The sequence below is a fragment of the Momordica charantia genome (genome assembly GCF_013281855.1).
Source record: "Momordica charantia cultivar OHB3-1 chromosome 6 unlocalized genomic scaffold, Mcharantia_2.0 BLBB01000006.1, whole genome shotgun sequence".
NCBI lineage: Eukaryota > Viridiplantae > Streptophyta > Magnoliopsida > Cucurbitales > Cucurbitaceae > Momordica > Momordica charantia.
In genome coordinates this window covers 267,689-294,311 of record NW_028275164.1, presented here as the reverse complement: position 1 = coordinate 294,311, position 26,623 = coordinate 267,689, and the positions used below count along the sequence as shown (strand labels likewise).

General features: G+C 34.8%; 5 protein-coding genes across 9 annotated transcripts; 4 read left to right on the top strand and 1 right to left on the bottom strand.

Annotated features, from left to right (window-relative positions):
- Positions 1-274: 274 nt before the first annotated feature.
- LOC111006844 (squamosa promoter-binding-like protein 13A) lies at positions 275-4,340 on the bottom strand. 5 transcript variants are annotated; one of them, XM_022278927.2, is made up of 5 exons: positions 4,210-4,340; positions 3,672-3,801; positions 1,756-3,179; positions 1,468-1,595; positions 275-1,047 (listed from the first exon to the last, which is right to left on the bottom strand). In XM_022278927.2, the coding sequence occupies exons 3-5, from the start codon at positions 2,166-2,168 to the stop codon at positions 446-448; spliced, it is 1,143 nt and encodes a 380-aa protein (XP_022134619.1). In that variant the 5' UTR covers positions 2,169-3,179; positions 3,672-3,801; positions 4,210-4,340; the 3' UTR covers positions 275-445. The 5 variants fall into 5 exon arrangements, with proteins under 5 accessions (XP_022134619.1, XP_087981581.1, XP_087981582.1 ...); XM_088125455.1 differs by lacking the exon at positions 4,210-4,340 and having other exon boundaries at positions 1,756-2,292; positions 2,386-3,179; positions 3,672-3,959; XM_088125456.1 differs by lacking the exon at positions 4,210-4,340 and having other exon boundaries at positions 1,756-2,292; positions 2,880-3,179; positions 3,672-3,959.
- A 2,757-nt stretch (positions 4,341-7,097) lies between these two features.
- LOC111007308 (dihydroorotate dehydrogenase (DUF3598)) lies at positions 7,098-11,867 on the top strand. The gene is made up of 5 exons (XM_022279624.2): positions 7,098-7,892; positions 7,981-8,388; positions 9,025-9,117; positions 10,366-10,505; positions 11,227-11,867. Exons 1-5 carry the CDS (start codon positions 7,467-7,469, stop codon positions 11,669-11,671), a joined length of 1,512 nt encoding a protein of 503 aa, XP_022135316.1. The 5' UTR covers positions 7,098-7,466; the 3' UTR covers positions 11,672-11,867.
- A 4,723-nt stretch (positions 11,868-16,590) lies between these two features.
- Positions 16,591-18,482, top strand: LOC111006937 (uncharacterized). Its single transcript, XM_088125821.1, has 4 exons — positions 16,591-16,770; positions 16,872-17,055; positions 17,173-17,466; positions 17,622-18,482. The coding sequence occupies exons 1-4, from the start codon at positions 16,762-16,764 to the stop codon at positions 18,188-18,190; spliced, it is 1,056 nt and encodes a 351-aa protein (XP_087981947.1). The 5' UTR covers positions 16,591-16,761; the 3' UTR covers positions 18,191-18,482.
- Positions 18,483-21,400: 2,918 nt separating this feature from the next.
- On the top strand, positions 21,401-24,315 carry LOC111007374 (uncharacterized). Its single transcript, XM_022279725.2, has 3 exons — positions 21,401-21,560; positions 21,640-21,727; positions 22,793-24,315. The coding sequence occupies exon 3, from the start codon at positions 22,793-22,795 to the stop codon at positions 23,849-23,851; it is 1,059 nt and encodes a 352-aa protein (XP_022135417.1). The 5' UTR covers positions 21,401-21,560; positions 21,640-21,727; the 3' UTR covers positions 23,852-24,315.
- Positions 24,316-25,337: 1,022 nt separating this feature from the next.
- On the top strand, positions 25,338-26,476 carry HVA22E (HVA22 homolog E). Its single transcript, XM_022279494.2, has 5 exons — positions 25,338-25,579; positions 25,683-25,709; positions 25,791-25,913; positions 25,999-26,173; positions 26,323-26,476. Exons 1-4 carry the CDS (start codon positions 25,533-25,535, stop codon positions 26,168-26,170), a joined length of 369 nt encoding a protein of 122 aa, XP_022135186.1. The 5' UTR covers positions 25,338-25,532; the 3' UTR covers positions 26,171-26,173; positions 26,323-26,476.
- The last annotated feature ends 147 nt before the right edge of the window (positions 26,477-26,623 follow it).

Genomic DNA, 26,623 nt, shown 5'->3' with positions numbered 1-26,623 from the left:
CAATGGTTCCACGTCAAAAAGAAAACTTATCTTTTTCATCTTGCTTCTGATAAGTTATTAGTGGGAGGCCTTCCCCATTTTCTAGTTAGAATAGAAATGAAATGGAAAATGAGCTAAAAAGAACAAAAAGCTGATGCCTGAGGCTGACTGAGACAAAAATAAGCAGTCAAGAAGACAAAGGCAATATATCTTTCGGCTTTCGGTTGAAATTTGAAACAGTAAGAGCAAATCAGCATAAAGCAGGTAAGAAAAATACTCCAAAAGTCAATGGAAGTTGAAATGAGAGAAGTATCATCGTGCATAGCAGGCAGGCAGCAGTTAAACTTTAATCTATAATAGAGTGAACATTCTTCCAAATATCATGGACATGGGTTTCCAGAATCACTGTTTTTTTTTTCCATTCTTTTTGATAAAAAAAGATCAGTTTTTTTGTACTGTAGTTACTTTATTGCCAGTGAAAAGGAAGGGATGGCGTAGGAGCTTCATTCCCTCCATCATCTGAAGCAATGTGGAACATTCCTGAGCAATTGATATCAGCATTACTCACACTGCCATTCAGAACTGAATCCACTGGATTTAAGCTGCTGTGATTACCTAAGTTCACATCTAATGGATGCAAGAAGGATATTAGATTACGGTCCTGCTCGACTTGGCTTAAACCGATCCTGGATGACTGTGTCTGCAAAGATGACAGAAGAGAGAGAGCACAATCCGATTCATGGCCCGGAGTTGTGAACCTGTCGTATAACATTTTGCTCTGATCGCCTCCATTTTCTGAAAAAGCAACGGTCTTGACAGGTGGCTGGCAGACCGAAAATTCCGACGGATTGTCACTTTGCAGAAATGGGAGCTGCTTTCCAATTTTGTAGCTGCTATCGTTTGATGACGATCCAAGATAGATGTTGTGTTTATCAGGGAAGTGGGTTGGTTCTGGCTGACCTTGAAGCCTTACATTTGTCTCGGTATTGGCAGCTCCACACCAGGAATGGTTCATTACAATTGTAGATGGATAGACACATGAGGTAGAAAATGGTAAAAGTTGGGAACCTGAAAGGAAAAAAATGGCATGTTAGAACTAGAAGAGTTTGTACTTCACAGTAACAAGAGAAAACTTTTTCCAACTTAGCACTTTTATAGGAAATAAAGTTGGATCCATATCAAAAGCAGTCATCTCATACTCTTCACAGAGTCTAGAGTGAAATTGGCATATAAGCCTCCTGGGTTAGCAAAGCGAATCGGAAACAAGGAAATAGTAGTTTTTGGCATCTGATTTTTATCTTAAAGTGAATTGGTTGGTTCATGTGAATAACTTGGGAAAATATTCAATCAGAGTGAGTTGGATGAAGTGACATCTTCAACATACAGGTTGTCAAAGAACAACTGTGGAGGTGGAAATAACAGATGAAAGTAAAATCAAAACAAAAGAGGCAAAACATCAAGTTCATTAGATCAATGGCCACAGTTAACCTTGGTAATGAGACAAAATGCTTCGTGATAGGGACTCTGGCTGGGGCTTTCGTCGCCTTCGATTGTGTCCATCGAGACGTTTCCTGCAGCTTCTCTTTCCTTCATCAAATTCGTCTAGCGAATGGAACCTATATAGCATGGAACCGTTATTGAGAAACTAAGCCACTAGAGCCAGGACTAAGAAATAATGCATGAAAGTGAGTAGGACTAAAGTTTCAATATGAAAGCCGATGTTAATATGAAAGTGAACAAATAGATAAACAAGCAGCAAATAAATGAACTCTGTACCTGCTACACTGTTGGCAGAACCTTTGTTTTAGGCCACCAATAGTAACTTGGGGAGTCTTTGAATGGAGCTCACAGACCTTGTGACGCCTGTGGTAGTCTCTATAGTTGCTAAGGTCTGAAATACATCCATCAACAAGGCATGACAAAGGCTGAGCCCCATTGCCAGATCCTCTTGCTCTCTTGGATGGTTCTGAAGGGGATGGTGCCATTTTAAAGACTCCAGGTTCATTGACTACATATCTTGTTCCCAGATCACCGACCTGACCGAGTTTCAAATCGACCGAGAAATCCCCAGAAGCTGTCCTTTGTTCAACAAAGCTGCTGGATGCCTCTATTGTTGTATTAATGTTTTTTAATGCATCTTGTTCCAATTGAGCGAAATCCCAAGATGGAGTCTTTAAGTTCCAGTCCATAAAGAATAATATTTCAGTTCTCGGCTCCTTTTCCACTTTAAATGAGCACCCTTTAAAGAGTTTGAATCACTTTTCTGATGACTACATGAATGCACCAAATTCAACTACTGAAGAACACGGAAGTCTAAAGAAAGGATGAAAGAAAACTGAGTTAAGAATCCCCAAGAAATTGGAGCACTTTAATTGCAATCAAGTCCACAAAATTAGTATCAAGTACCTTATGACACACAAGAAATGCATAGAACAAGAACATAGTCCACTAATCAATATACAGAGAGCAGCAATACAAGAATTGAAACAACAGGAACATTTAAGAACACTTATTTGCATGTCCCCTATACCAAACGCAAGAACATCACATCATGGTGATTCTGGCTCTTTCCTTTAAGCAAAACTGATAATAGATCACCAGTAAAGTTGCAGTTGCAGATATTACTCCAAGAGGATGGGAGGAACCAGAAGAAGAAGTCACAAGACTTGTAAAAAATAAGTTGAGAGTTAAGAAAGTTAAAGATGAAGAGTTCTTGCAGAAAAGAGCAGCAGAAGACAAATGGGCTGCCATTTTACAACCATCCATTCACTGACATGGATTCCACCAAACAAATCAAAGTTTGTAGTCAAGAAGGCAAAAGTAAAAAGCCAAAAGAGAAGGGGGAAAAACCCATAAAAAGCTAGGGTTGTAGGTTACTCAAGAAGAATCACTCGTTGTACCTGTCAACAAAATGTCATTGTTAAGATTGAAGGTCGTTCAGTCTAGACTGAGAGAAAGTGGGTATGATGCAAAAGAGGTGGGAAGAGCTTTTTTTTTTTTAAGGGAAGTGGGCAACTGCAACTCCATGAATAGCTAAAAGGAGCCACCAACTTTATAAAGATTCTTCTGAATTTACCCTTGCCTTTTTTTTTTTCTTATTTATCTTCTACTCTTGGTTAGGGTTTGTTTAAGATGGGGGAGCTGGAGAAAGGTTGATACTAATAAAGAGTAAAGACAGCTGTTTGTTGCTTTCAAACTTTCTGCAAACAAAGAAAATGAGAGAAGTTAATCAAAAACTGGATGTTGGTGGAGACAGTCAGAGCAAGTGGGATATAGGGTAGGCATTGTGTTTCACATTTCTTGGCATGTTTTCTTTTTTTGGGTTTCAAATAACAAGGAAAAAACAAAATGTATATACCATACCACAACCACAACCCTTTGAGATTGAGAGAGACAAACTCCACACTGGGATTTTTTCCCTTTTTCTTTTGACAACTTAAAACTTGAAAGCTTATTAGAAACCCCAAAAAGGAAATTCATGCCAATACTTTTTGTATTTATTTTTTTTTCAAGGGAAAGGTGAAGAAGCAAATGATTTGCCCAAAACTGGTGCTGAGCTGTCTGCCCCCACCCCATTTGATGATTGTTGTTCCTAACTCTGAATGTGCATTGATTAATGCTTGTCTATGAGAAAAGAGGATTTATATTTCATTGGCCCAGCTCCTCTGGAATGAGAGTCCAAGGAGACAGACCTTGTAATTGTAATTGGCTTGCATTAAGCTTCTGATGATCAAGTTTCTTCTTCTTCTAATGGCTGCCTGAAATCAATCCTCTTCATCCTCATCGTGGGCTTGGATGATCATCATTAGCATCAAGCAGAGCCTGAAATGAAAATGGATAAGGTAGAATCACAGATGAAAAAGACTAAGATGAAGCATAATCGAAAATGGGTTTTCTTAATTTCTTTATATTAAAGGAAGGAGAAAAACCCCTCAAAATGGGGAAGGAAAAGAAGAAAAAAAAAAACAGATGCAGAATCAGCGAAGTTACAGTGTCAGTGAGTGACAAGAAAACACAGAGAAGCATTTAAAGGATGCCCAAACTCCAACCACCAAAAATGGCAAGTAAAGGAAGGTTTAAATGCCAATGTCGGTACGACCCATTACCTGTCCATTTTTTCAACCAGCAAACCATAATCTCTCTAATTTATTAATTTAAACTATAGAATGAAAGATAGAAAAAGAAAATGTTCAAATGCAGCGGGAAGAATTCGTCAAACTAACTTCGAACCTGGGTGAATGAGTAATTTCCTTGCCTTGTCATGAACAACAATCAACTTCGCTATGATCAATCGATCACATGGTAACAATGAGTTCATCCTAGTTGATATATAAGCTCTTTTGTCAGTTGTATAATATACACACCTCCAAATTTAAAAGTGGGATTTTTTATTGGTCACGACCAATAAGAAAAGAGAAGAAATAGAATGGTAGTAATAAAGTTGTACACGTGGATTCCAATTTGCAGTGAGCAAAGAGACAAAAGAAACAAAGAGATGTATTGTATTTGATTTTTTTAAAATAAACCAGATGTTTTTAACCACTGACGATGAATTTATTAAAGGAATAATCTGGTTCTTAATTCTTTTTTTTTTATCGTAATTATTCAAATAGAGTCAAGGCACGTGACCCTAAGCCAACCATTAAATTCCAAAATCTCCCATCAAACTTCATTCTCCCAATGTTAACTGTCCTTTAATTTTTATATTTTTAATGACCAATTGCGCCCTGACTTGCCACCACGGGAACTGGAAGTAATTAAAAATTATAAACCGTTGATTTAAACATACTTTAGTCCTTATATTTTATAAAAATATGTAAACCTAGAGTTTTTTACATAAAAATTCCTGCTGTAACTGAGACATACAAATATGTACATAATTGAATCGTCTTTGATTTTAGATTATATAAAGTTTACAGATCTCATTCACTAACTAATATTTTTTGCACATGTTTTTAATGTGAAAAACACTAGGTTTTAACTTTTAACCTAACGAATTTCTTGTATTTGACCATTAGTAGATGGAGAGGGGTAAATTTTTAATGGGCTTAATGAATTGAGGTGGTCGGTCCAGCCCAATACACGGTCATTCGGCCCATAAATTGTCATATTTCTTCCTCAATATAATTAAAATTAAGAAAAAAAGGAAAATTAGAAAAATAAATAAATAAAAAGAAGGAGGAAAATTAGTGGAGGGGGATGAGCGGTGGTGGGGGAATATTGCAATCAGTTTGTCAGGCAAAGTTAGAATAGAAAAGTGAAAGCTAAGGAGGATAATTATGGTTTGGCCATCTCCATTACGGCTCCGGCTGCCTACCCAAGTCTCTCTCTCTATCTTTTTCTTTTAATTATAAAATGTATCCAATCAAGTCAGTTTAATTGATTGGAATAACAAATATGATGTATTATCGATGGATTTATTTCATTTTGGTTTTCTGCGATAAATATTTAATTGGTCTTGTTCGGGTACTTTAGTTCATATTATCTATGCCATATTATTTTGTAATATGGTAAAGTTTAATTTATTTAGAGGACTAAAAATATAATTGTCACAGTTGAAATAATTCGAGTACTGTGATTGGTAAATGAATAATACTCATTGGTGAAGGAAAATAGAGGAATGGAGAAAGAAAGAATTAAAAAAAAAAGAGATAATTGTATAATTTTGAATATTGATAAGTGAACGAGAGATTAAAAATAAAAATTGGAAGGAGGATATATGGTAGTTATATGAGAAGAGAAGGTGGGCAGTTTCAAATTGCAATCCAATCCCGCTTTAATCTGATGTGAAATCCAGAATCAAAAATAAAAACCTAGAAATCGATGTGTCTGTGTTTGGTCACCCACCAACATATGATATGATGCTCCATAATAATTCCGGCCCAGAGGATGAAGAAGAGCTCATCTCCTACCTCCAGCGCCGTGGAAGCGCCACATTGTCGGGCTCATCCACGTGGAAGATCCGAACCAACGAGTTGGCCCAACACGAGTTTCGAAGAGAACGTAGGGCCGCCGCCGCCGCCATCGCCGCCCGGAAGCTCTCCTACGAGGATCTTCTATCATCCGAAGACGGCAATCAACAACAATTTCCCGTTTGTCTCAACGCTCTGTCTTATTCCTCTGCCTCCTCCTCCTCTTCTTCTGCTGCTTCGTCTTCTCCGTTAGGTCAAGATTTTAAACAACAAAAGGTACTCACCCCGCCGCCGCCTCTAGTTGAGAACACATCAGAAGAAGCTGATGATCAGATTCCCTGCCTTCCCATTTCCATTGCCATTGCCATTGCCACTGCTTCCCTTGTAATTATATTGCTTATATTTTCGCTCTGTTGTTTGGCCTTTACACCACACGCTGTTCATCAACAACCACCTCCATTTCTTTTAGTTCCAACTTAAATTAACAATTTAGTTCAGATAGCTTTCTTAAATCTCCCTTGCCAAATTATAATCTGATGTAGTGCATTTTGTATTATCAAACATAAAGATGAAGGAATGATCGAACCACGCGAGACTAACGGAGGAAGAAGATGATCAAAATGGAGTTAGTAGCAGTTAAATCAATTATGAATTTGAATCTTCCTTTTTTATCGCTCTTACGAACTTACGACTAACCGTTCCCAATGAAATTGCGGTTTTCTTTTATAATCATTTATTTAATACTAACAAATTAAAAAAATAATATTGCCAACTATTACGCTTCCTTGTTGATCATGATGTAGTATTCTATTGAACTGATCTTTTTTTTAATATAGATTACCAAATTTTTTGTTAGTACATGTGAGGTGAATTAGTAATTTTACATGTGGGTTTGCTTCAGAAAAGATAAAAGGGTTAATTAATGACATTGTGTTTTAATACTTCTCTTACATAAAATTGAAGAGAATGCATGGGCCTGGGACGGAATTAGAACAATCGGCCCAAAGACATATGTATGGGCCGGAATTCTTGCCGTATGCTCACTCTGGGCCTGTCGAAGCAGGGCTCCACAAATAACGCAAGCCCATATTGAACGCTACCATGACAACATACCCAAGCCGTAGAACGCTTCCTTGTTGAGCAGCGAAGATTAGAACAGACTGTTTACAGCCTCCGCCATGGCCCATTTCTTCTGGTCTTTTATCTCTCTCTCCCTCAATCTTCAAGTTTTATTCCAAATTTTTGTTCACTTCAACTGTTCTTCCAAGATTAGTTTGTTGTGATGCATATAATTCTGAACGTTTCCTGATTTCGATTGTTTTTCTGCGTCTTCTTCTTCCGTAATTTGGCTCTCATTTGAAGGCGCTGTGTAAAGATGGTATGTGGATAGAAACTCTTGGAACCAAGCAGAAGCAGAAGCAGAAGCTCCTACCATTTGGACTCTCAGGCTCGGCCTGTTAAGGTTGTATCACCCATCAGTTTCAGTATCAACTAACGAAACTGCCATTCTTCTCTTTGTTTCTCGTCTCCTCAGTCCTCCCTCCACTCCAGGCTCCATTCCCAAATCCGACAATCATGCACTCTCCGTCCCTTCGTTTCCACCACAACATTACTCCTACCTCGCCCTACAACTTCCATCACTTTTTAGGGCTTCACCTCACTCCCACTAAATCCTTCTGTCCTTCTTCTCTCTTCTACTCCAATTTCCCTATCCCAACTTCTAGTAGCAAGGCTATCCCAGTCTACTCCCATAGCAAACCCCACAACCGCAATACAAATGCTAAAGGGAAACATGGAACACCCAAGGTCAAGGGTAACAAGCAAAATGTATGGAGCGTGGATAACGACCTCGCCAAGGCCCAAAAAGAGAGGGACACTGATAGAACAACTAGGAGGAAGCCGAAGGCGTCACGGGTCGTTAACAGGAAGAGGAACGAAACTGGCAGAATTCTGGTTTCTGCTGCTATGTTGATGGAGCTCGAAACTGTTCTTCAAACTCAGGTACTTTCGCCACTTCTTCTCTACCTATTGTCTCCTTGATTCAATTTTACAATTTAATCTCATACTAACACACTGATTCTACTATCAGGAACCTGTAATAAAGCCAGTATGGAATACGTTTGTTAGCAGTGTAAGTGGGATATGGAAAGGGGTGGGCGCGGTGTTTTCTCCTATCACTGCAGAAATGGAGCCCATTGAAATTGGCAACAAAAACGAAAACCTGTATGATTGCTATACGCTTTCTTGTGTTGAGGAAGATCGGTCTTCATCTGGAGGACGGACAGATCAAATTAAAAGGACAGTAAATTGGGTGACGTTAAATCCTTACGGGGAAGCACTCTTAAACCATGGGGATGTTTCCTCAACCTCAGAAACAGTGGTTGGCGGAGGCGTGAAGAACTACTGCTTACCCAAATTTGAGTCTTTTAATTTTGCTGTAAGTGACCTGCTGGAGGAAGATGTCATGGGAAATGAACCCGGCCTTGTCTTCTTTGAGGTGTGGTTCTTTGTCCTTATTCTAGTGGTTTTTCAAGCTTATATACTTTTATCATATTTTGCTGCACTTGAATTGGTTGCAAAATTAGTGCAGAAGAATCAATAAAAGGGATTTTGGGATATCATCATTAACATGTTTTATAAGCTTTACCGTCTTCGTTGTTAAGTGTTCTGGTGCTTTTTCAATTGATGGGATTTTGTGATATCATCGTCAACGTGTTTTATAAAGTTTGCAGTTTGTTGTTTTGCATACTGGTTCTTTCTTTTTTTAGTCTAATGTCATATTGGAGCTTAAGTTGATCTCTGGCGAAAGCATTTCCACCCTCAGGCACCAACGGTGAACTTTGACCTGATGCCTATGTTATGCAATTTATTAATATTAAAATTATGCTTTCTAACTGAATAAAATGTCCATCTGTTCCCACGACACGAAGAATTGTTTGTAGCTTAACTTATTTTTGTCCAAGCATATGGATATTCTGGAAGTAATGAAAATCTCTTAGCTTTGTTGCATTTTCATTTTGTTATTTAAACCTTAAGATCTGTCTGAATGCCATAAGTATAAGCTAATGTTCCTATTTCTCTCCAATTTCCCTTCAAAATAAGGCTGTATGACGATCTCATTGGGCAATTCCAGGATGGATCTTATTCTCGTGGTCCCATCAGTATTCCAGTTGGTGAAGTTGATGATGCCAATTATTACATTAGTCCAACTTTCAAGTTTGAACAAGTAAGTTAAGCTAAGGTCGAACTATTATCTACTTCTTCTTTTGATCTAAAAGCACAAGCTTTCATTTAGAAAAATGAAATAATACAAAAGGACCTACAAAAACCACAGCCCAACAAAGGAACAAGACCTTATGATATATATGTATGTGTATGTGTATGTATATGTATATCTATATGTATGTTTTATGTGTGTATATATATCTACTTGCTGTAAGAACACATTGTCTCTTTGTTTTAATCAAGTCAAAGCCGAGTTCTATATGATATTATCTGAAGTTAACCTTATGATTAGATATAGTCCAAGAAACTCTTTGATTCTACAACTTTGAAAGCTTTTCTATTAAATTGAAGATAACACCAATTTCATTATTTCAGTAATCACCTTATGTACACTGAAACAAGAATTGTAGGCGTAACATCTCTTGCCTTTTTGGCATTCTTCTTGTTCTCTATTAAGCAAATATAATTTTATTTTCAGCATGAATTTAGGAGCCCTCCAAATCTTTTAATAGCTCAACAAATCACTTTTTAGCACATTCCATGTTTTTTAATAAATTAGTCCCAACGATTTAATCCCATAGAAAGATTTACCACTTTGCCTGGAATTTCTGGAAATCATCTTCGGCACCTTCTTTTTTTTTTTTAGATAAGAAACCATGTATTATCTTCGGCACCTTCAATTGGCTACTCCTCTCCTCAACAACATCAAAGGCTTGCTCACTCTCAAATTGGCATCCGCTGGCTTTTCAAGAAAGAGATTGAAACTTTGTGGCTCACTTTGAGCCTTCTTATGATCTTATAGATTGAAAGAAATAGCACTTGAAGATAGCAGCATGCCTCAGACCTTACCACCAACAACCTTCTGAGCTCAGATGGGATGATCTGCTCTGTGCTATCCATCCTTAAACTTATCTTCTGTTTAGGATTCCATCTTGATGAGTAACTCGTCAAAAAATTCTCATAGAAGAAAGCTAACACATAGAGGCTTAGCTTTATAAACAAAAACTTGAAGATAACATTGACTTGTTTGCCAGAATCACTTTAACAAAAACCCATACTTATTTTGCGTATAATTGGATCTTGGTAGTTGAATTCTTGCAACCACATAACAAGTACTATCTTTTCCATTACATTCTGTCACCTCTGTTGATTTTATTTGAGTCTCTTGGGTGCTATATTTAGTTAGTTTCATCTTCTTTTCACCTTTCCAATGATGGTTTTAGAGTTAGCTGATATCTGGTCGTTTTAGTGCTTAGTAAAAGGTTGCCATAAAAGGCTACGCATCATCCATACCATTGAGTTCAGTAGTGGTGGATCCGACATACAGATACTAAGAGTTGCTGTGTATGAAGAACAATGGGTCAGCCCTGCAAATGTTTCTGACGTAAGGTATTCTTTTCCATTTTCCATTGGATTTAACCGTTCTAAATCTTTGATTATTTTATCTTTTAAGTGGAAGTGTGAAATTGCTTTTCCATGGGCCTTTATTGCTTGAATTAGCTTATCCTTAGTTTAAGTAAGTACCATGTATGTAGCCTGCTAGGAAGCATGGACGCTTTGTCCTACAACATTTGTTAGACATGGATTCATCTAGATACGTGTGTGACATGCTTGAAACGTGTCTGGTATTATATATAATTTTTTCTACTTTCCAACACATCTCAACATGCATAATGGAGAAAATTCATTCCATGTATTTCCATGTAAGAGCAACGTTAAAAGTTAAAAATGGTGCTGGAACAGATTCTAATGCTTATATATTGATCACTCCTAAACTATTAGGATGTCATCTTTTAACTCTTTTTAGTTATTGACTTATCACGGTGTCTATGTCCATGTTTGTTGGGCAATACGCTTTAGATATTTGTTTGGTGGTGGGATGAGGTTTTCTTTAATATGTGGAGGATGATGAAAATGCTTCTTTTGATGCATTATTAACTCTTTTGCTACTTAGTTGGAGATTGAAGAATGGCCAATATGATGAATTACAGTTTTAGAGTTTGCTCATCAATTTTTTTTCCGTGAATAGTAGCTTCCATTGTTATCAACAATTACTGCTTTGTTAAATAAATTTTTTGATAACGGGTTCAAAACGCTTGATTGTCTACAGTGATATAGAGTTTGATTTAAAGCCATTTTCTCAACGGAAGCGAATCCAACCATCAGAACTTACAGGGTCCTGGAAGGTGTTTGAAATAAGTGCAACCCCAATTTATGGTGAGGAGACAATGGATGAGAGCAATGCTGCTGGTGCCCCATACGTGTATCTCTGCACGGAAACGTTAAAGAAAAGGAGCTTACCAGGAAACCCGGTATATTTCAGGGAGGAAGAAGTGATGGACATACAGGACGTTACGATGCTGTGGCTTGCAGGTGGTGTCACTGGGTATGTTGATGTGAAAAGGGATGGTATCCTTTGCATTGGAGTTGGTTGGTACTCGGATGAAGGAATCAACCTTGTTATGGAGAGGGATTATGGACTGGATGGAAAGCTGAAGGAAGTAAGGTGGAAATCCGAATTAAAAAGAAGGTGGTCTGACCCGTTACCTGTGTGAATTACCTTGAAATTCAATTGAAAAATACAGGGTCAAGTAGTAACATGATATGCTGAATCCATGCCTTTTTTTTTTCTTTTTTCTTTTTTCATGTCATTTATATATTATACCCAATCCATAATCATATTATCTTTTTTGCAAGGAAACTCTTATTTCATTCAGCTCCAGTTAATACACCATCCATTTTGATTTGACATTTGTTTATCTCTATTCTGAAATGCCAGCCTTAGTAATAATATCTCAATGCGACAGATACATCCTCAAAAAAGTGCAACCCCTATGTTCATTAATTTTGATCACTAATATTATTTTTATGTTTAAATTATAAAGTAAGTATTTCTTTAATTGAAGTATAAATTTAGTATTTAAGCTTTATTACTGTCCAAAAATTTGGAAGGTTTTAATAACATCATGCCACTACATAAATGGTGAATGTTGACAAATTACATTAAAAAAATCACAAGCAAATAACTCGCACGGGTTCAATTAATCTCGCACTTCGACCGGTAAATAGCATTCCGCTTGGGCTTCCTTATATTAATTTTGTTAATAATAATTCCAACTGCAACCCCACTAGCCCATAAACAAATCACAACGTGCCACGTGTTTGAAACTGGTGCACGAACCACAGGGTCCCAAATACCGAAAGAAATTAGAAGAAGGAAATGCTTGGCTGATGTGTACAACTTCCTCGCCAGTGGCCACCATGGTCATCCACGTGTATAGAAGAAGCAATTGAAGAGAAAGAGATCAATTATTTATTTAAAGTGAAAAATAAAACAATAAAGAATCTTGAGGGGCCAAAATTAATTAGAAGTTGATGGAGGGATCCAGATTAAAGCATTCTGTTGATAATTTATGGTTGCCTTTTCAATTGTGGTGTAAAAGAAATTTGATTAAAGCAAGCAATTGACCTTAAATCGCATTGGATTGTGTGTCACGTGTCAGCGAGCATTCTATATCTTAATTATTCAACTCGAGTAATATTATTATTATTATTTATTACTACCTTTTTCTACACTGAATTACAGTTCTTTGAAAGGAAAAAAAAAACAAAGAATTACAGAAGTTCATTTCCATCCCGCTTTTCTTTTTGGCCATACATTTGAAACTTTGACCTCCCGTTGGTCGAAAACACTAACATATTTTCTCGTCTCATAATCTAAGTTTTATTCAAGTCTATGAGATAAACTTCCTATAATTTTACAAATGAATTGTGAAATGAAACTTAAAAGAATTTATATGTTGTGTACAATATAAACTATAATCATGCCATGAGCGATGAGATGGGGAAAGGCAAGAAGTTAAAAGAAGGTTGGGTTAGAGTGTCAAATCATAAAGTTTGGAACTTGGTTTACAAGTTATCATAATGTTGGGATTGGGAATGCAAACAACTATATTTAGTTTGCCTTGTTTCTCCACCGTGCAAATTGCAAATTTAATCTTTTTCCCATTCTAGGGAATGCCGACCTAGTCCAAGATATGAACCTACCACTAATAAGAGCAGACATAAATGTTTATAAGCTTATTGTTAAATTTGTTGATTTTGTTTCGTCCAAAAAGTTTCATACCCATGGTCTTCTCCTTCTCTGGGACTTTGTTTGCATTATTCTTACAAAATCAACCAAACAATAGTTTATAATTTGTGAATTTATTATCTCTTTTTATGAATAATAAGATATTTGATTTAAATTAAGGTTTTATTTTGAAAATAAATAAATGTGAAACAACAAAATATTTTTCCAGATCACTTCTGTCATTTTTCTTTTCTTTATTTAGGGAGAAAAGTAAATGAAAAATCTGTTTGGTTTTGGAGAAAAATATGAGGATGAGGAATTTTCTAGGGTCAGAATAGGTGGATTTAGTTCATCATGCCAAACAGATGTTAGTTACATTTGGAACCCTAAAAGTGTAGGGTTAATTAATAAATTAATTTCCACTCCTTTATGATTCAACACCACATATTTATATCCATCTTTGTGGATCATAGAATATCAATGAAGTATTAGTCATTAATCATGTTAAACAAGATGAAAATTTGCTTTATCATCATTGTAGTTAGAAAAATATTTGGTAATTTGACCAATCTTTTTATGTAATCATGATTTTCAACCGCTCTTCTTCAAACTATTATAAGTTTTCGATCTAAATGAAATCAAAAGCGTAAAACTTTAAAAAATCAGTTCTTTACACTTTTAAACACAATTCTTTAATCGTTGTTATAACTAGAATAAAAGGCAATACTTTAATTTACCTAATTAAATGATCATAGAATTTAACCGTATAATCTCTTTTTTTTCTTATTGAATTTTTCATTTGAAATGAAATACGGTGGCAACAACATGTATTTCAAAGTTTTGTAGGATTCTCCCATTATATACATATAAAAAATTAAAATGTAAAATTTTATAAAGTCTCCAAGTTTTTTTTATACCTTTATATTCCTACACCAAGACAAATATATTTTGGATTTCCAACGTCAAGCCTTTATTTATAAAGAAAAAAAATAATAGTTTATAAAAATCTTAAATCAATTAAATTTTACTAAATGAACTGTTATTTTACTTTAATTGTCGTTAATGGACAAAGGTAGAATATTATTGAAAATAATTAAAAAGAAAAAAGAATCGTAGTAAAATAAAATAAAAATTAAGAAAATAAAACAGAAACAGAAAACTTCTAAAATATTCGACATTCTTTCGACAACATTCTGGTCCATCTGGTCAATACACCGGTGAAATTGAAAATGACAAGTATTCTATAATATAAAATTCAATACGAAATTCTGACAAATTCATTCATATATTTATTGCTTGCGGGAAAGTAATAAAAAGAAACGCTGATATTTAATTTAGCGATCAGGATTTTATTTTGTTTATTTATCTGTAATTAAGAAAAATTGATGGAAAGTGGGCTACGTGGAAATGGAATTGAGTTGGCAGTAATAGAATGGAGAAGAATTAAACGATTGGAGAAATTTTGCAATGATATCCGCTCGGCAAGAAACTGCATTATTTATCATGCCAATAAATGTACCATTCATATTCAGCTTCGTGTATTTACAAGGTCTTAAAAGCTCGTAAATTTTATTTATTTATTTATTTATTAGTTTGCTTGACATCATAGACAAAATGTATGCACGCTATTCTTTTTTCAGAAAAAACAGAGGTCCAGTTATAAAAGTATAAATTCATCCTCTAATATATATCTGTAATATATATGATCATCATTGATATATATCTCTGATATAATAATTATATACAATTGATTTACTTATGGTATAACTATGATATCTACTCAATTTCTAACATGTCTTACCACTGATATACGTATGATAACTATTGATTTACCATGCTGATACAACACATATATATGTGATATGTATCTAATTTACTATTGATATAGAAATGATATATTACTGATATAACTATGGTATTTACTTATATAACTTCTTATATGATTTATCATTGATATAACACCGATATATATTTGATATATATTTAATATGTTTCTAATTTACCACTTATATACCTATGATATAACCATTATATCTACAGATATAACTATGATACATGTGTGTTGATATAATACTATTGTATCAAATATTTATTTTCAGATGAAAACAATGGTGCAAAATTTTTTCTTTTTATTTTTTTGAAATACAAAGGAGTTTACATGGACCATGCATGTCCAAAAAAACAAGTTGAAATGTTGATATGCTTTATAAATTTAAACCGTTGATATCCCTTATATTTAGTATCTAATTGATATTAATATTGAATAAATAGTAGTGATATAGTAATTAACATTATTGATAATATTAGTATATTAATCAACAAATTGAAATGATAAACTAGAATTTAAACATTTGATATACCACTAAAAATTAAACATTTGATATACCTTATATTTAGTATATCATTTGGAAATATATTTAATATATCATAAATTAGAAATACATCAGATATATATTTTATATGTATAATACGTACAATTGATGTATATTAGTGGTATATGTGATAATGTATATCATGGGTACACCTGATACTGTATATTAGGGGTACATCGAATGTTATCAAAAGTATATCAGACTTACATCGGATGTACATTAGATATAGATGGGATGTATATCATATACAAATTTATATAAGATATAGATTTGATGTATGATATACATCAGATTTATATCTGATATAAATCTGATGTATATCAGATATAGATATACATCAGATATATATCAGATATCATAATGGTAAAATTGGAATAATAAAAATTTCGAAAATAAAAATTCAAATATTTTGCTATATTTGAAATTTTGAAAAGTTGGTGACATTTTTTGAAATACATGAAATATTTTTGCTACACACTACAATTACCCTTTATTTTATAGATTTTTAAAAACAAATTTGATAAAAAAACAAATAAAATAGAATACACTAAAATTTGCCTTTTTGATAAAATAAAATATTGTGCAATTAGTTAAATTATTATGGATAATATTTGGTTGTTTACTAGCAGTAATAAATATTTTGATAAAGACAACAAAGTGGAAATGAAAAATATATCTTAAAAAAATAACAAGCTGTCAATTTTTCTAATTTGAATAGAATATCCAACTTTAATATGGATAATAGTCTAAAATTGATGATATTTAATTACTCTATAACAAGCAGTTGGATGAAATGCTTAACCTTAACCCTTCGAATAAGAAGGCATGGGTTTTGATGAAAGTACGAGACGTATAAGAGATAATTCAAATCGACCATATAATTTTTGGAAGACGAACAATAATGTATATCTTATTCATGGTTTGATGCGGTATCTCGGAAATTTAGATGGTGCAATTGAGTTAATTATTAAGACGGTGACAAGCATATGTCATCTGTAATTGATATATATATATATAGAGGGGAAGCTCGTGGCTCTTATAAAAACCCCACGTCATACCACATAATGATACATAACATAGATTGCTAATTCAACGCTCTCTCTCATCTCTCGCCCTTACCACTTCTACCAATTACAAATTACAAATTGCAACGCTCTCTTCTCTAAGCTAAGCTTTTCCATCCACTCCAATTCTAATTCCAATGGGGGAGGTCTCTTTCCCCAACTTCTTCTTCTTCTTCTTCTTCTTCTTCTACCTTTCTTTAATTTCTTTCTTATTTGCCTTCTGAGTTGTGGCATTGTTGTTAATCAGGAGGACAAGAAGCAGCAGGAGGAGACCAAAACAGAGGAACCCGAGAAAGTAGAAGAAAGCAGCGAGGCGAACAAAATTCCTCCACCCCCTGATCAGCCTCAGCTCAATGAAATTGTCCTCAGAGTGTTTATGCATTGCGAAGGCTGTGCCCGCAAGGTCCGCCGCTGCCTCCACGGCTTCCAAGGTTCTTTGCTATTTCGCCTTTTTGCTAATTTACTACTCACACATCTCCTCATGGCTCATCCTCAATAATAACAAAAAACAAAATTAAAACCCATGTTTCTTTTGGTCCCTGTTTCAGGGGTTGAAAGTGTACACACCGATTGCACAACTCATAAAGTAGTGGTGAAAGTGAAAGGAGAGAAGGCCGATCCGCTCAAGGTTTTGGGTCGAGTTCAGAGGAAAAGCCATAGACGAGTTGAATTGATTTCACCGATTCCCGAGCCCTCACCCCCACAACCCCCCCAGCCTACACACAACCCCAAAACAGACCACATCAAATCGCGGCCTCAGATTATAACCGTGGTCTTGAAAGTTCACATGCACTGCCAAGCTTGCGCTCAAGAAATCAAAAGAAGGATACACAGAATGAAAGGTAAACCTTACTTCATCTCACGTTTGATATGATCAGTTCCAAAATAATAAACAACAAACCAGATCTGATTTAGATTTCAAAAAAAAAAAAAGAAAGGGCGATTGCTTGATTAATAATCTTTCACTTCCCTTTTTAATCGAGATTAAATTCGTCAGGTGTTGAATCGGTGGACCCAGATCTAAAAAGTTCGCAGGTCACGGTGAAGGGCGCGGTCGATCCTACGGCGCTGGTTGAATATGTACACAGGCGAACCGGAAAGCACGCCGCCATTGTGAAGCAGGAGCCCCAAATCAAGCCGGAGAACAATTTAGAAGAAGCTGCCAAAGAAGCCAACGATGAGAAAAAGGGCGAAGAAGAAGGAAAAAAAGGCGAGGAAGAAGAAAAAAAGGGCGAGGGAGGCCGTGAAAGTGAGAAAAAAGTGGAGGAAGAAAGTAAAGTCGAAGAAAAAGCTGGCGGCGGCGGCGGCGGAGAGGCAGAGCCAGCAGCTGAGGCGGCTGCCGAAGAAGCTCCAACGGCGGCTGCGGTGGAAGTGAAGAAGAATGAATATCTGTATTACCCACAAAGGTATATCATGGAAATGTATCCCTACCCATCTCCCATTGTCGGCGATGTCTGCCCGCCGCCGCACGTGGTGGTCGACGCCAACCCGCCGCCGAATATTGGCAACGCGTATCCACCTCAGATGTTCAGCGACGAGAATCCAAATGCCTGCTCCGTCATGTGAAGTAAACATGGGCAAAAATATATTTTCACAGGAAAAAGAAAAAAAAAAAGAAGAAAGGGATGGCCTTCGTCCCCTTCCCAATGTAATCTTCTCCCTTTTCTATACGGTTTTCTTCCAATGGGCCGGCCGGAAGTTTAATCAAGGGATGGTGATGAGCCGTAGAATTTTGTGAATGTTATAAGTTTTCTACCATATAGTATAAAATAATGACGTATATATACATCATTACTATACTACACATGTTATATACAATCATTACAATAAAATAAATTAATTTATAATGTCATATTAAAAAGAGTTGGGCCGAATCATGATACAGAATCTCTAAAAGGGAGAAATTATTGTTTTGTATAAACATGAAATCGTAAGGCAGCCATAGCTAATTTTGTTCAAGGATGAACAGATGATAACAACAATCACTCAATGGTTCAATTAGTTAAAAATATCTCTCTTTAAAGATGGAATGTGTATAGTTTTTGTGATATGGTTTGGTAGTGATGAGACTAGAAAAGCATATTATCTCTTTTCTTAACACTTTTCTTAAACTTCATATGAAACTTTTTTTTGTTTTTTTTTTTAAGTTGAACAACAAATCTAAATATTAAGAGGTAAGTTATATTTATCCATTAAGTTATGTTTAGAGGAGCAAAAATAGTGTGAGGCTGTGATTTAATTACGAATGGTAAAATATTAGAAGACCTCTTTTTCTTTCTTCTTTAAAGAGATCTCTTTTGTTCTATTTCGTTGTCGACTTGTCGTTGTGGAATTACATTACATGTCACATCCGACTAGATGATTCCCTTTGGGCCTACTCATTCCAACTTTATACAATTTATCTAATATTGGTTATTATTTATTAGTAATTTTGAATTCTTTTTTATTTTCTATTTTGTCTTTTTCCAACTGTTATATTTATTCTTTCTTCCTTTGAGTTTAAAAAAAAACACTAGTTGACTTGAGAAGGGAGCAGACGATGCACGAAGACGAGGAAAACGAATTCAAATTGAATCAAATCGAGTTATAAATCGACTCGCACAAATGACCTTCTAATTTATACATATTACTCGTAGTTGATAGCTACATATCGGATTTCTATTAAATCTTTAATAGTAGCAAATTTAATTAATTTATCTTCGAATACTTCGAAGTCTTCTATTTGTCATTTGCAAAGGTCTTCCAATTCTTCTATTCCTCGTCCTAGTATTTAAAGTCTTATTTGCTCTATGAATTATCCAAGTCAATTGGAACGTTTGAGTCAAAATCTTTTGGAAAATTTTAGTTTCCATAAATTTTAAGTTATTGTCTCCAAGGGTGAATACTTTCTTATTTATTTCTAATAATGAATCTTTTCAAACCTATACGTGTTTAAATAATTAAATCATATTGGGTCAACCAACCCACTTTTAATTTCTTTCGCTAACATGAGTTTAGTTTAGTAATAATTAGTACCTATTTTTGATTAAGAGTTCATGAGTTTAAAAATCTCGACCCCTATTTGTTGTACTAAAAAAAATAGTTTCATTCATCCATATACTTAAGGATTTGTAAAAAGTGCAAACAAAGTCTGACATTAACCAGAGAAGAGAGTGATCCATAATATATAGATAATGACAATTATCTCTATTGGTATAAGGTCTTTTGGATGAAACCAAAAGCAAATATGTCACGATTATGCCTAAAGTAGTGTGTAATAATACGTGGAAGCAGATAATATTATAGTAGCTTATGAAATATTGCAAGATTTTTTTTATTATTAATATGTCAGAGTATATTATTGATATACTCGATATTCGGTATATTAGTTATATTGATATACATAATACTAATTATATCATTAATATAGACGACGTACCTAACATGAAGTATATTGATCACACTAATTATATAGATTATTAGGTACTTTATAGATATATCACTAATAAATATTCTACATATTAAAAATTTTGATAAAAGTAATATTGCATATTTCTTATCAATATATCAAGTGTATCAATTAGGTACTAATTCATTTTTTTGCATGAAGTATATTGATCACATTAAATATATGAATGATATATTTCATATATATAGTAGGCATATCACTGATATATATTCTTCATATTGAATATTTTGATTTTTTATGTAACATGATTCTCGTATTTCATCATAGATATATCACTTATATAACTTATGTACCTAATATGACTTAAGTGATATACTTCGTGCTAAACATAAAAACCTTCCTTTTTAGGTATATGATTAATATAACTTATATACCTAATGTGAAGTATATAAGTGGTATACTTGATATTAGATATATCAATACGGAGTTTTTCTCATTTTATAAAATATAACTGATTTTGAAATGTAATGTTAGTTTTTGTTGTTGCAGTTAATGAAAAATTAACGGCATGTACTATTTTGAATCAAGTAATAAAAGTAATTGTTGGCAACATATATATAACTTATCGTTAATTGATATATACTCGTTCTCTTAAAATTGGAGGTTCAAACCTCGACTCCCAATTTATTATACTAAAAAAATAAAAATTAACAATAAAAAACTGAGTCGTTATATTTGCAATTATTATTATTATATATTGCTAGATTTGAAGGGGGTTTTATCTTTTTATAGACAAATTGATTATAAAAAATTAACTTCAAGAATTATTAATTACTTTATACTGCCTATACATACAAATAATATAAAATTAATTTTGAAATGTCATGTTAGCTTTTTGTTGCTGGAGGCTGTAGCTAATGAAAAATTTACGGCCTATACTATTTTGAACCATTTTCTAAAACCTTTATTGATATAAATTGTAGGATGTCGAAACTTGCCAACTAAAATCAAATATGTACAAGATATTATACAATAAATTAATTAATTTTTATTTTTAATATTAAAATTTGAACGAAGACGGAAATTTGATATTTAAAAGAGGTTATTAGTACTCGTGGACTAATTTGTTAGCTTTTATAAAATAATTGATGTTTATTTCAATATGAAATAATTTATCAAATAAAATTGGATTATTTTTTTAAAAAAATTGAGTTAAATGAGATTTAGGAGAGCTATATGTTGAAGTTGGCCACAAATTTGAATGTACCTCAGTATTTTAAGTCTTAAAACGAAAACGGCTTTTCTATAGGAAAATTGATCGTACACGTGAACGATCGAGATTTAACTTCCACATTGGTATATGAATCAAACGGTTGGAGAGGAGAATAGAGAGCTTTAACACAACATACGACACAAGTCGTCGTCGCCCCATTGCCATTATCCAACGAAAAAGTTCTGAAAACCCTAGCTCCCTTCAGTTCCCGCTGCACAGTCTCAGCAGTCGCCAGCTTGCTGAAGAGAATAGATTCTACACCAAGAACTTCAATGGTATCTCTCTCCCTCTCCATCTCTCTCTGCGTCCAATGGCGTAGATTAATCTCTGAACTGCATTTTATATGTATTACAGGGGATTTGATCTGGTAACAGGAAGCAAAAGCAAGAACGCCGAGAGACCACACGTCCGCACCAAGTCCGGCCTCAAGCTTCTCGTCAAGGTAGGTTCTTCTAATAATCACCGTTGCCGCTGAACTCATAGCAGGATTGAACACTTGCATTTACGGTCATCTTTTCTCTGGTGAAGTTAATTTATGTGCTTTTGTTTATGACTTAATAATTAGTAATTTGAATACAGTTATCGTTACTCGAGTGGATTTCTGAATCTAATTCTCAAAGAATCAACCTGAACTCTAGCCATTTATGTATTTTACTTCTTTTTCTTTTTAATTTTATTTAACAGCTTATAGTAAAATAGAAATCGGTTATGTTCTGCTCCTATATTTTCCACTCTCAAAATTTACTACATCTCTCGTGTATATTCTTTATGCGATTGATTATTTCAACAGAAATAAACAAATATAGAAGGTTTGATCATTTTAGTTCAACATTATGTTTACGAATATCCAACACTGTGTAATCTGTCTAACAAATGTTGAATATTCTTATCAAAAGTTTGCTGCTTATCTAATGTACTAAATAAATGTCAGATATATTACCCAAACTAAAGTATCCGTAGTTTATAGATCCTTACACTAGCTCCTTTTCGTAGTATGTCATTAAGTTATAAATATACTAGACATTAGAAGCAACTGGCTTCTATCTAACAGAGACATTGTTTTTTATTAACACCGTCCCTGGAACCCTTTGTCAATATTTGTAAATAAGAAAAGCTTATTTCTTTTTATTATAGATAAATTCACTGAATGCTCATTAATTACCCAGTCTTGGAACTTAAATGAATTTGAAAGAATGATAAAAATGCTTTGTTTGAAGACTATGTATGTATCTTCTATAAAAAATCAAAAAAAAAAAAAATTGATGTGTCAACATCTTGTCTACTTGCTGTACCTTCGGTCCTCACTTCTTAACAGTTTTGCTGCAAATGAAGAAGAAAAATGAATGTGAAGACTGCTAACTTCCAGATATTTCCACTTCTTTGACTTGTCATTTTTCCCCCTGCACATTAATATTTTACCGCTGTATTTAACTTAGTAAACTAATTGAGACTTTAAAGTTTTATTTTTATCCAATTGAAGGACTAAGGGGATAAATAAATTCTGCAGATGAAAAACAAAAAGTTGAAGACTGCTGCAACTTCCAATTCTAGCATTGATCTGAAGTCCATAATTCATCAGCATGCTCTGTTTTTTGACAAGTTAGTGGAGCTAATCCCTGCAAGGTTCTATTTACCCAATGATGAAAAGGAGAAACCTTGGTTTCAGGGCCTTAGCAAGACTGAGAAGGTTTTGGCTAAGAAGGAATCGAAAGAAAACCTTAAGAAAGCCCGAAGAGATCGCATGGATCCGGAAAAGTCTTCCAAATCAACCCTTGATTTGCTCAAGCAAAGCTTGGAAAAGAGCAAGTTAAATGATGAAAGTGATGATGATAACGAAATGGATGTCAAGCCAATGACATCTGGGATGGATGGTGATGATCCGTCAGTGACATATGAAGAACTTCGACAACGTCTCCATCGAAAGATTGAAGAGTTCCGATCAAATAGAAATACAGGATGCTCAAATAGGGAAAAGAAGAGGAGTGAAAGAAATGAAAGGAGGGAGCTTGTTCAAAAGAAACGCAAGAAAGAGAATGGGCCTGAGGAAAAGAAATCAGCAAATTACCACTCAACAGATGAAGTGGAGAAGAATGTAGTTGAAGCCTCTAAAGAACTTGCCTTCAGTCATGTCAAACTCGGGACTGAAGAAGAGCATGGGAAGAAAAAGAAGAGAAAGCTCTCCAAGTTGGAGGAGCTGGAACGTGCTAAAAAGTTGGATGAAGCAAAGAAAGATCCTGAGAAGGGCGAAACAATCTCGAAGAAGCATTCTTGGAAAGCGGCAACAAGTAGAGCTGCTGGGATTAAGGTTCATGATGATCCAAAACTCCTGATGAAGAGCTTGAAGAAGGAAAAGAAACAGCAGCTGAAGAATGTTGAGAAATGGAAAGAGAGGATTGAAACCACCCAGAAGATGAAAGCAGAAAGACAACAAAAGAGGTCAGAAAACATATCACAGAAAATTCATGATAAGAAGATGAAACGAATTGCAAAGAGGGAGAAGAAACTTATGCGCCCTGGGTTCGAAGGTCGCAAGGAAGGTTTCATTAACGAAGGCAGGTTTCATTAACGAAGGCGCAACATAAAGTGAAGCTGGTTTTACCTTTTCATTGCAATTGCATCCCCGGTTTGCTCTCATAGCTTTGAGGAAATGCTACTAAACATGTGTTTCTTTATCAGTAAAAACAATAGAGAATGAAAAGCAAGAAATAGAATAGCTATCAAATATCTGGTGTTTTTCACTCCAAAAAGAACGAAGACTGAGAAGCCAAAAAGGATGAAACAGAGGTATTACCAAGTATTTGTGCCGTCTCTCTCTAAAATATAGATTTCCGTCGATCAAACTACAAATATGAAGACATTTGTCTTCGGATCTTCAATGCTTTAACCTTGTCCATAAAGACTTCTTAGAAAAACTTTCAGAAGATTATTTTTCAACAATCGTCTTTCATCTTTTACCTTCTGTTTGTTTTATGGGAGTTAAATAACTTCCCAACAGAATGCTTCACTGAATAAAATTCATTTGCATCTCTAGCCCTAGTTAAATCAAATTGTTGATGTAACTTCCTTTTTTACATATGTTATAGCTTATTCAAGTATAGCACTGTGCATTAATTTTGTGCTAGCGCAGACCAGGATATGTTTAATTATATCTTTTATCGAAGATAGCTGGGTGAATGGTAGAAACAAGCACACTTCCCATATGTTGTTTGGCTGTTTGTTTTGTACAAAAGTTTTAAGAATTGTGTAATATTTAAGGAATGATGCAATAGTCCATGTTTTTTTTTTTTTTTTGAGAACGAAATAGTCCATGTTTGTAATACGAGGAATGTGTTTAATATTAAGATCCTAGATTTCAAATGTCCCCACATGTCTTCCCTTTTTCGAGACGTAATCATTTATATAATAAAAAGTATTTTAGGCTGATAAATTAAGTCTTAAATCTTATTATTATTATTTATATTTATGTTGGTGATAGTTTTTGTTAAAATCATTTATATTTTCCAGGTGTTTTGGAAATATCATTTGATTTCTTATATTGGTAGTAACCCTTTTAATTTTTACGGAAATATCAACACGACATATATGTGGAATATTTTCGAAAAATTGAACGTCAGAAAGAGGACACAATCTGTTCTGTTGGAACCCCCTCTCTCTCATTAGTAACAGTGGCTGATCCAAAAAACTGTATTGAAGAATTTGGGCCAGAAATCAGGGCTCATTTCCTAAAGGAAGATGGGCTTGAATTTAGAAAATCGAAAAGATTTGGGCCATGGTCCAAGCAAATCTATATTTATTGGATGACGCCATAATTCTGACACTGAACCGCGGGGGTTGGTCAAGGTCTTACGACAGGCACACCGACCACGACAAGCATGAAAAGAAGGAACACGTGGCAGTAGCGTTAAACACGGGGAAGGTACCCCCAACCCCATAAATATGAAGAATTAAGTGAGGGTTAATAAAGTTTTGATTTAATAATGTAATTAATTATTGAGGAACAGCGTGCAATTTTCAGCGTATTAATGGGGGAAGGGAAGGGCGGTGCTAAATTAACAGGGACACGTTTAAAGAAGAATTAGATGCTGTCTCTCTTGCTGCCACGTGTTCTTTTTCAGATCTTATAAAATCTCCTCGTCTCAGGCCACTACCATTCGGGATTTCGTTTTTTGTCCTTCTTCGATTCCTCACACTTGTACCCAACGCCCACTTGATTTTTCTGCTTTCATTTTCGTTTCGAAACAAAGAAAATGAGTAAATTTTGGACCCTGATCACCCAGCTTCATACTCTTTCTGGGTGGGTATAAATCCAATCTCTCTGTAGCTGAAAAACAATACAGCGTTGGTGTCGTATTTGTGTGGCTAATTAATTTTATTTTTGTTTTTGATGGTTCCCGCAGGCCAGTTTTGATGCTGCTGTATCCCCTGTAAGTTCGTCTCTCTCTTTCTCTGTGTGATGCTCTGTTTTATTTTCCCAATATTAACTTGAATGATATGCAACATAACAGATACGCGTCGGTGGTGGCAATCGAAAGCACGTCCAAATTGGACGATGAGCAGTGGTTGGCTTACTGGATCATCTACTCCTTTCTCACTCTCATGGAGATGGTTCTTCAACCTCTGTTAGAGTGGTCTGTGCGAGTTCTACACAGATTACATGCTTCTTTGTTTCGCAGGATCCTTAGCTTACATGGTCTTTGATTTTTGGAGTTGCAGGATACCAATCTGGTACTCGGTGAAATTAGTATTTGTGGCATGGCTGGTTCTGCCACAGTTCAAAGGTGCAGCTTTCTTATATGAAAGATTCGTGAGGCAGCAAATTAAGAAATATGGTGGAGTAGAAAGCAAGTCTCCTGATTCCAAAGCCAAGAACCACAAATCCACATAATTAGTGAGTTTCCCTTTTATGTAACTCAGTTGCTTATTATTACAGTTGCCATTGTGCTCTGATAAGCTAACTCAGTTGCTTTTTTGAAAAGAAATTGTCATTTTCCACAAGTGCTCAAATGTGATGTGTCTATTTTTTGTGAATTTGATTAGGGAGGTAGCAGGAAGCTTGGTGAAGAAGGTATCTTAAAGAAGGATTGGTTACTTGGTGGTGGACCATCTGGATTTGACTTCTTTTGCCTCTTATTTTCGTTTGGATGTGAAAAAAGAAAAGTACTTGTAAATGCAACAACTCTACTTGTTCTAATTTTGTAAACGTGTCCCCTCCACAATTGTCATTACAATAACTCTAATTGATCGGATCCAACACTTGTCAACTCGTCATATTCGGCCAAATCTTCCATTGATATTTATAGAAAAAGATACCTGAATGCGACGGCTCAACTGACGCTTG

What these genes read in the sequence shown, in the direction of transcription:
- LOC111006937 (XM_088125821.1), top strand. An exon ending in CTGCCTCCACGGCTTCCAAG is followed by an intron (nt 17,056 to 17,172) that starts GTTCTTTGCTAT and finishes TCCCTGTTTCAG; the next exon opens with GGGTTGAAAGTGTACACACC. An exon ending in AAGGATACACAGAATGAAAG is followed by an intron (nt 17,467 to 17,621) that starts GTAAACCTTACT and finishes TAAATTCGTCAG; the next exon opens with GTGTTGAATCGGTGGACCCA.
- HVA22E (XM_022279494.2), top strand. Translation starts at nt 25,533, where the DNA reads ATGAGTAAATTTTGGACCCTGATCACCCAGCTTCATACTCTTTCTGG. An exon ending in CAGCTTCATACTCTTTCTGG is followed by an intron (nt 25,580 to 25,682) that starts GTGGGTATAAAT and finishes TGGTTCCCGCAG; the next exon opens with GCCAGTTTTGATGCTGCTGT. An exon ending in CTTCAACCTCTGTTAGAGTG is followed by an intron (nt 25,914 to 25,998) that starts GTCTGTGCGAGT and finishes TTGGAGTTGCAG; the next exon opens with GATACCAATCTGGTACTCGG.
- LOC111007308 (XM_022279624.2), top strand. Translation starts at nt 7,467, where the DNA reads ATGCACTCTCCGTCCCTTCGTTTCCACCACAACATTACTCCTACCTCG. An exon ending in CAACTTTCAAGTTTGAACAA is followed by an intron (nt 9,118 to 10,365) that starts GTAAGTTAAGCT and finishes TGGTCGTTTTAG; the next exon opens with TGCTTAGTAAAAGGTTGCCA. An exon ending in GCAAATGTTTCTGACGTAAG is followed by an intron (nt 10,506 to 11,226) that starts GTATTCTTTTCC and finishes GATTGTCTACAG; the next exon opens with TGATATAGAGTTTGATTTAA.
- LOC111006844 (XM_022278927.2), bottom strand. Translation starts at nt 2,168, where the DNA reads ATGGACTGGAACTTAAAGACTCCATCTTGGGATTTCGCTCAATTGGAA. An exon ending in TTCTGCCAACAGTGTAGCAG is followed by an intron (nt 1,596 to 1,755) that starts GTACAGAGTTCA and finishes CATGCTATATAG; the next exon opens with GTTCCATTCGCTAGACGAAT. An exon ending in CATTTTGTCTCATTACCAAG is followed by an intron (nt 1,048 to 1,467) that starts GTTAACTGTGGC and finishes TTTTCCTTTCAG; the next exon opens with GTTCCCAACTTTTACCATTT.
- LOC111007374 (XM_022279725.2), top strand. Translation starts at nt 22,793, where the DNA reads ATGAAAAACAAAAAGTTGAAGACTGCTGCAACTTCCAATTCTAGCATT.